We start from the raw sequence: 8,942 nt of genomic DNA, 5'->3' as shown, positions 1-8,942 counted from the left end.
ATATGTTTATTGCGGTAACGTTTACCGTGTTCAGGTTCCAGGCTAACCTTCCAAAATAATAACGCAGCGATAGCTTACTTGGGAAAAGAGCTGAAGAGTACCAATTCGATCTTGGATTTGGCTCCGAGCCTGGAGTGCAATGCCGGCACGTAAACTTTGCTCATTTAGTTGTATTTTGCAAAATCTTGAAAACTGTCTTTATTGAAAGGTTTGCGAAAAGTGAAAGGGAACCTTCCTACGAAAAGGACGTCTCTTTGCATACTTTGTCATAGAAATGTTCTCCTCCCGCGGGTAGATGAAAATTTCTGAACAAGAAATCTCACGAATTTAACTTGTGATTTCTTCAATCTAATTTGGTTGAGCGAGTATAACCCTAGCATTTTTTCGAACACCATTCCCTTCTTAATAGCTAAATGAAAACCTAAATTTTTCACCGAAATTTCGTGTGTTATATATTTCTTTTATATGTATGTGACAATAAGCATAACATTTAATTGACAAATGAGACTAAAATTAACGAAAAACTGAAATATGCGCAAAAGCGTTCAACAGGATTACTACTTAGTAGCTCACAATTTGAACTTGATGGCACGTAGAATGGGATATTTATCGCCAGTGCAAGCACCGCGGAAATCGTCGAATGACAAATCTATCAAAGCGACACCGCCCAAACCTCGAGACTTCACAAACGACGCTTTGTTGGCTGCAGTATCGGGATCATCATAGCCCACCCAAATGCCATTCTCGCCATTGTCATCAGCCGAGCGGTAAGCGTAGCAGCCGAAGCGTTTGGTTGGATCGCCCACCTTGCGCAATGGACCGTCGGCACCCTTCAAGTGCTGATTGGCTGGATTCGGCAATTTGCCGCACACCTCAGGCCAACTGAGTAGGCCGGGTTTTTGCGTCTGTGTGCCAGCTGGTGCAACGCCATCGGTATCAACTACTGGTGGCAAGCCGGTGAGTCCAGAGTCTTTAGTCAATTTCCAGGCACGTCCATAGGCGGCAATAGCAACATTGATTTTAGTGGCAGGGCAATGATTGTTCAACCAGTGCTGTACTTGGAAGTTAACATTCGATTCAGGATTGCGTTCATTCAGCTCATAAATGGGTGCGGGGAAGTCAGCTACCTCAGGGTTGCGTTCGGGTGTTTGGAAGTCATAGGCATGCAAGTTGACGTAGTCCAGATTGTTCACGATGGCGGGCACGTCAAAGAAGACTATAATTGAAAGGATACTAGTAAGATTTTTCTGAACGGTGAAGAAAAAAAATATATATAAAAAACTTACGCGAAGAGTTCACATTGGGCAACACAGACAGACCCAACAGGTAGCCATCTGGACGGAAAGCGTTCTTCAATTCACGTACAAGCGCTGTGAATTCTTCTTTATGTTCCTCGGCCTTCTCATCGACTACAAAGTCACCGGAGAAGATCTTTTTGAAACCCTTCCAAAATTTACCAATACTGCTGTGCACCTTCTTTGGCTTATTCTTGGGGAACTGCCAAGCCAAGTCGAGACCATCGAAACCGTAAGTCTTCAGCAGCGAGTGAGCGCTATTTATGAATGGTATGCGTGCATTGCTGCTCTCCAAGAGGGTCAAGTACTTGTTGTTATCTGGATCGACTTCGTCCTTATCGCCACCAACGCTCAACAATACCTTCAAATGTGGGAACTTCTTCTTGAAACTGGTAACAGTGCGGTAAAGTCCCGAGCCAATATCCAAATCGAGTTTGTCGTTGCCGCTGACAAGCTTGTTAGATGTTGGGCTGATGGTGGCGTAACCGTAAATGAGATGTGAGCAGAATTGTAGCGCGGGTTCTAGATCGTTGGTGGTGAGCTTGGAGAGACCTGCGGGCAAATGAAATAAAATCATAGGCGGGCGGTTAATTTAATACATGACTAAGTGTAAGATTATGACAGGTTTTTGACGCAACTCGGAGGAAGTTGCGAAAGTATCGCATTATGACCATTTTTTTCAAGTAATCGCTAATTGCTGTTATTGTACGCCTGCAGATTTGTGAGGCAGCTCAAAGTCGGGGAAAGATGTATGCAATTGTTTAAAAAGCTCAATGTAAATTAGTATTTATTGGTGTTGCTGTTGTTGTTTGAAAAAAAAAAACGTGCGAAACCTAAATCATTGCCTGACGCAAAACCATTGTAAACAAAAAAAAATAAATTTTTTTCCATTAAGTTTTGCTTGTTTGCTTTTTCGTTATTTGTTTTTATTGTTTGCGTATTTTTGTTTTGCTGAAGCAATTAGCATCACTTTAAATGCTTGCCGCATACAAATTAAACGCTCTCAAGCTTTATTTCTCAAATATGGCAGTCAAAGCATTTTTCCTGAGAAGCGAAACGAATACACAATTCGAATGCGGTTAAGCATGCGCTTTGGGAATTTTAGCATTGAATTTACTATTTTATCAGAATTATTAGTGCTGATTGTCAGCCATAAGTGGCTTTGTGGTTTTGTGGTTGTAAGGCTTTCAATTGTAAGCCTATACACGTATGTTTAAAAAATGAAATTTTGTTGTTGAAATTTATAATTCCAAAAATTATACAAAGCTCGCGAATGTATGTACATATGTAATATAGAGTATATGTATATGTACGTGTAATGCACATATGTACATACATACATACATATGTACGTATGCAAAGATGTTGAAAACCAAATTTTGAGTATGATAGCTGGAATAGGTGCGTCAAATCATATGCTTATTGGGTGTGGTAGCTTTTAAATCATCGCCTTAAAGGTAGAGAAAAAGTATAAATAAATATTTAGAATTTAAGGACAAAAAACAAGGTGAATAAATATTTAATTTTTCTTAAAATTCGCTATAAATCATTTTCGAATCAACAGAATGTCTGTTGTTGTTTATGTTGTGTAAAATTGCCAGCACAGTCGGCAATAAAAGCTTAACTTGCCTACAACCGCCTACATACGAACCTTGAAAGCCGGTTCGAAATTTTCTCGGAAGCTATTCAGTTGAAAGTAATTGATCTTGTGACAGCTATCACGTAAAAATTAAATTGAAGTACAAATTTAATTCAACAAAAAGTGCAGTAAATGTACATACATNATTTTATGTTACGTAACGACACTCTCTTTAAATGCTTATATTTCAGGACCAAGCAGTTCGATTGATTTCATATTTCGGTTAAATATAGAGCTAATTATGTGTTATACAATGGCCCAAAAAAGTTAAAGAAAACAAATGGTATTCCTTTTTTGTATCACATTGAAATCGTACGACTGTCACGTGCGCCACCATGGGAATGCCCATATGTATGTATGTATGTAGGTATTTCTGTAGGTAAAATTGCATTTCTCTTGATCCAAATAATTTTTGATAGAATTTAAAAACATATCAAACCATAATATAAATGCCGTTTTTTTATACATTTAAGAAGCCGGTTGTTCATTGCCTGTGGTACGAATAGAAGGCAAACCGATAGGTTATGACTTGGGTTAGCATACATATATGAAAATTACTGAAAGTAGTTGCCACCTTTTTCAAAAGTTAAAATAAATTTATGAATAGGTCAATTAAAATATTAAAACAGGTGTATGTTAAACGAAAGGGATTCTAAAACAATTTATTTTGAAATAATTGTGTAGAGTGTTGCCACCTGGTGAAAATGTTGATATCAATTTAAAATAAATGTTTTTATCTGGCTACCAAGCGGGAGTGATTTAAGAAAGCTTTATTTCAGAGATGGTTTTAAAGAGAGTTGCCACCTGTTTTGTAGTTCAAAATCTACTTAATCAACAATAAAATATTGTATATGGGAATCAAATTCACGATAGCTCTAAGAAAACATCATTTCGAAAATATTTTTGAAGAGGGTTGCCACCTGTCTGGAAATCCAAGATCAGTTTAATTAACAAGTTTATTTCAAAACCGGCTTGAACCTTTTCTTATCAAAGCTGGGCCGTATTTGTCGGGTCGTCCCACATGTAGGTTTTTCTGACCATCTTTTTTTTGTCTGAACGACGAAGTGTCAATTAATCCATATTCGCACCCCTAATGCAATGAGAAGTCCTTCGAGTGTATCCCGCTGTCTACTATTATATTTCGCTTGGAGTAATCCGCGTAGACGGATATATATTATCTTTAAGGTTCAATACCGAATTGTCTTTCAAGTAATTTATAGAAGGAATACGTGCGAAAAACTTCTTTTTAATAGAGGGGACACAACGCCGTAGTCCAGGGACCTAAAAATTCGAGGTAATTGCTTACAATTTTGGTGTGACCGATTCTGTGACTCAATTTTAAAGCATTTCAGCCTGCCTGAAGCTTTCCGACAAGGTCTACAAGTAGATAGTTAAAAAGTGTTTCCAGGGTCTTAATGGGCGTGGATGACAGCTGTCAGTAGCAACTTATCCAGTGATGTTCACCACCGGCAGAATTATCAAGTTCTAAAACAATTCATCACCCCAACAGCTTATGCAATATTGAAGTTTTGATTATACCAGAGCGTAGTAGACAGTCCTCAGGTTTGCGTTTGTACAGATTTTACTAAAAAAAATACGAATAGTGGATGGAAGATAAAGTTTTAAGTGGGAAACAGACGCTTAACTGATTGCAAGTGAAATACTTAAACAATTGCATTTACATTTCGCATTGTGTACATCTCCACGTTAGGCAATTCCATTCATGCAAAAAAAAATTAAAACTTTTAAAAAATTTAAATATTTTCCAAATTTATTCAAATGCTAGACACGAAATTTGTGCAGTGCACTTCAGATCTACGTGAGACAAAAGAATAACTTGTCACCTCTTTACCTTCGTATCGGAAATTAAGTGCAGTTGATGCGGATTAAGTACAAAGAATAATTCTCAAAAGTAAAGCGCATCAGCGACATTTTCGATGGCAGTACTGACCAAAAAATAAACGAAGGTGGATGTGGAGTTGGCAGAGTTGTGTACGTGCTGGCCGCGGAATTCGCCCCAACGACCTCGCGGCTCACTCAATTCCCAATACTGCCGACAGTCAGGCAATCATTTTGATCGGTTCAACTGCGCCGTTAATCCGCGTTAACGCTGCCTCCTGTCTATGCTATAAGTTTTATAAGTGTTCGCTAAAAATTGTAACATAATCAGTAGGACGCTTAAATAATGCGAATATTTTGATGAATAATAAAGAATGGGCTTAAACCGTCAGAAAATAAATTGAAATTATTGATATTGCTCCACTCCCGAAACCCGCTAATGACGTCAATTTTTAAATAATAAAAAAAAAAAAAAACATATCACAGATGATTGTGAAAAATTGAAGGCTAATTGTATGCAAATCGTTGAAAGTTCAATTACAATACCCTATATAGGTATCTGTTAAGGAGATATTAATTTCAGCCTCATCCAAATTCATAATGGTAAACAAATTATTGTGTGTGCTATGCCTGGGAATTAGGTTTTTTCCTCTACTTTTCATACAGAAGCTGTGACACATATCAACAAAAAATAGGAATTTCGTAAACAACCTGTCAATCATAATTATGCACTCTAGTTTTCTTAATTTTTCATAAGCTTAATAAATGCAAGATCAGAGAAAAAATTTATGTGTACATAATCTCAAATCTCGAGATACAAATATGTACATACATGTTAAACATTTTCAAGTTGTACATATGTACATTAGACTGCATCACTCCCCATACAAAAAAAAAAAAAACTATACTGTGTTTCCATTGGAAATATAAAATCTATTATATTTTAAGACGCCCACCAAAATATTACGAAAAAATATTAGGATATAAGCGAGCTGGACCGATTTGAAAATAGCTCACAAAATGGAGTTTTTTATGAATAAAAATAGTTTCTTAAAGATGTTTTTTGAAAAAATCTCCTCAAATGCCTAAACGGTTTAAGTTTAAAAAATTTACATTAAAATATTTTTAAAAAATTTTGATCGGAATCGTAATAATGAGATTTTTGATGCTGTTTTTAACTTTTCTCAAAGATTGGTATAAGAAAAACATTAATAACTGAACCTAAACTCTTCCGATTTAGACTTGTATTTTCTCGCTCTCGTAGGATGAACGAGCGTCACTCTAAGTTGAATTGACATGTGTTGATATTTGAAAAAAAAAAAAAAAAATTGGGACACGAATGACACACATAAAATGATGCACATAAATAAAAATAGTGGCAAAATACCTTTCTACCGAGATCGCATAAGTCTAAATCAGAATAGTTTTGGCCCAGTTATTTAAGTTTTTCGTAAATCAATCTTTGATAAAAGAAAAAAAAGCATCATCAAAAATCTCAATATTAAGATTCCGTTGAAAAGATTTTTATGCAGAGTCTTTAAGCCTAATCTGTTTTGTCCTCTGAGGGGACTTTTTTCAAAAAGTTCTTTAAGAAACTATTTTTATTCAAAAAACATCTTTAAGAAACTATTTTTATTCATCAAAAGTCACTTTTTGGAGGTATTTTCAAATCGATCTAGCTCAAGTAAATCTTAATATTTTTCCGAAATATTTTGTTGGACGTCTTAAAATATGATAGATTTTTTTTGGTGATGCAGTCTAATGTACATAATCCTTAAATTGATCACACAGAGGTTATCGCACTGCTCGCTGTGACACATTTTATTCTTGAACAACAATCAACGTCTGGCGCTTATTTAAATTGCTGTCTGTGCTTGTTAATCAACGCTGGCAAATAATTAAGCATATTTAAAGTTACATACATACATAGTTTTCTTAAACCAAAGATGAAGCGAAGATGACCGTACTAATTGTATGCCATCGTCCCTCCTTCAAAAAAAATAAAAATAAAATAAAATAAATAAATAAACCACAACATTTTGGGAGGTAGCGATATAATCTGATTTCATTGATGCAACATAAGCCTTAGAACATGTAATACATTTTACTCCTCTTCACCACTGGAGTCTAACAAAACTCGATTGGAAGCCCATCTTTCGGATTGCAGATTCGATATGGAAGTGGATAGCGGTTAGATATAAATGATAGAAATGGATAGCATGACGGCAAGATCCAGCAGACTGAGCTGGTATGTAGAATCACGGCTGGTGACTGAGGAGTCAGTGAGGTTTTCTCTAGCCCCTCGGCTTTTTGAAAATTAGTTAAAGTAATCTTTAATCTCATTCTTAAGAGCTGCAGAATTGAACCGCTCAGGAACATTTTTTTTATATATATAGATATGTACTTAAATAGTCAAGCTAGAATTGAAAATCTATTAAATTTTTTTCTAAATTTTGCGGATTCCCCCAGCCACATGATATATTATCATAAAATCACAAAGGAAGTTTACAGTACAATATTTCCGGTTATCTCTCCTGCTGATTTGGCATAATTAATTATCAATATTTTTTTTATTTTTATTTTGAATAAACACGTTCAAGTTGATTATTTCGTATGCTACATATGTCTTGAGAGATAATAAAAAAAAAACCTGATTTCAAGCGGCGTTTGATAACCTTTAGCACAAGTGATGTGATTTACATGTACATATTTAGTATATAAATACATACATACATATGTATGTTATAAACATATAATTTGATACATGCCTGTTTGTATACATATCGTACATTCATACATATGTGCATATATTTATGTATGTTTTGCGCTGTGCTTCTGTATAAATTTATATATATATAAAGCACTGTTTGTTGAGATCTAATTTTATTTGTATTTTTTTATATATTTTTTTTACTATATATAACAACTTAAGTGTATTTTTAAGCAGGAAATTGCTCTATGAATTTCTAGAATAATTAAGGAAAGCGAAATTTGAAGGTTAAGCACTTTCGATTTCACTTAAATTCGCTTTGGAATGAATAACTGTGTTAAAATATGCAACTGCTTTAATTAAAAACATAATCAAATAAGTAATTAAGTTTGGTTTTTTAATTAATTTTTTTTTTTTATGGCCTTACCTTCACGCACATAACTGTTGCCATCATAGTAGCAAATAAGATGTGTGTTGCCCGCATTTTGGGCTGTAGCCAAAGCGGCCAGCGACAATGCCAACAAAATGGCAAATTTCATTTTGCCAGAAACTTAACGCAACACAAACAAATATTTAAATTTTTTACAAGCAATTTTTTTCTAATTGTAAGACAAAGCTCAGTGAATATGAACTACTCGCCTCCAAAGTAAAACTGAAACTGCTAAGTGATCTGAGAAGGTGTTTTAAGCTAAGTGCCGGCGCGCCGTCGCGAACACAGTCAGCCGCTCGATAGTGGTTCGGTTGATTAGTTAGCTTGCAAGCGGTAGACGAGCTTAAACATTGAAAAAAAATAAATACAAAAAAAAATAACCCAATTATATGTACCTAAATGTGTAAGAAACGAGGGAAAAGGCATCGTGTAAGTGATATGAAAAAACATCAGAGAAATCGAATTGAAAGCGAAGCTGATAATTGAACTATAATGCATATTTATTTAGTTTTATCGATAGTATTGATGACTAACTCTATATGTATACTTATATATGTACATGTGGTCAAAATAATTATTTGTAGACACAGTGATTTATTTTACAATATTTGCAATGTTTTTCATTATAATTTTTTTCATAAATTTTTGACGAAAATATAGTTCATATTTTAACAAAAACTATATTAATTGAAATTTCAAACTTAAAAAAAAATTTTACAAAAATTTCCAGATTTTTTTATAAAGTTACCCTTGGTCTTTAAGATTTTTTCTCAATGATGTTGAGCGTTTTCTTCCATGCGAAACTACATTTATGCTCAGCATGAAACTTGCACTTTGAATGAGCTACAAAACTGCGTACTAATTTTTTTTTTTGTAATTCTGAATTAAAATTTTGGCACTTTGATGAAAATTTGTTGATTGTTCTAAGTTTTGAAAAAGTTTGAAAATTTAATTTATATGATTTTTGTTAGAATATGAACTATATTTTCGCCAAAATTAGCGAAAAAATAATTATTGTGAAAAACATTG

At 34.5% G+C, this 8,942-nt stretch overlaps 1 protein-coding gene across 1 annotated transcript; it reads right to left on the bottom strand.

Annotated features, from left to right (window-relative positions):
* Window positions 1–422: 422 nt before the first annotated feature.
* On the bottom strand, window positions 423–8,210 carry Idgf4 (Imaginal disc growth factor 4). Its single transcript, XM_017629147.1, has 3 exons — window positions 7,911–8,210; window positions 1,287–1,847; window positions 423–1,216 (listed from the first exon to the last, which is right to left on the bottom strand). The coding sequence occupies exons 1-3, from the start codon at window positions 8,020–8,022 to the stop codon at window positions 570–572; spliced, it is 1,320 nt and encodes a 439-aa protein (XP_017484636.1). The 5' UTR covers window positions 8,023–8,210; the 3' UTR covers window positions 423–569.
* Between the last annotated feature and the right edge of the window lie 732 nt (window positions 8,211–8,942).

Source organism: Rhagoletis zephyria, unplaced genomic scaffold, assembly GCF_001687245.7.
Source record: "Rhagoletis zephyria isolate East Lansing unplaced genomic scaffold, Rhagoletis_zephyria_1.1 Rzeph_scaffold_06547, whole genome shotgun sequence".
NCBI lineage: Eukaryota > Metazoa > Arthropoda > Insecta > Diptera > Tephritidae > Rhagoletis > Rhagoletis zephyria.
The sequence above is the reverse complement of the archived record's forward strand: the minus strand, read 5'-3'. Positions and strand labels throughout refer to the sequence as shown.

Bases quoted from the DNA above. Each gene is read 5' to 3' on its own strand.
- Idgf4 (XM_017629147.1), bottom strand. From the start codon at position 8,022: ATGAAATTTGCCATTTTGTTGGCATTGTCGCTGGCCGCTTTGGCTACA. The intron at 1,848-7,910 runs GTAAGGCCATAA...ATTTGCCCGCAG, and splicing joins CAACAGTTATGTGCGTGAAG to GTCTCTCCAAGCTCACCACC. The intron at 1,217-1,286 runs GTAAGTTTTTTA...TTTCAATTATAG, and splicing joins GCCCAATGTGAACTCTTCGC to TCTTCTTTGACGTGCCCGCC.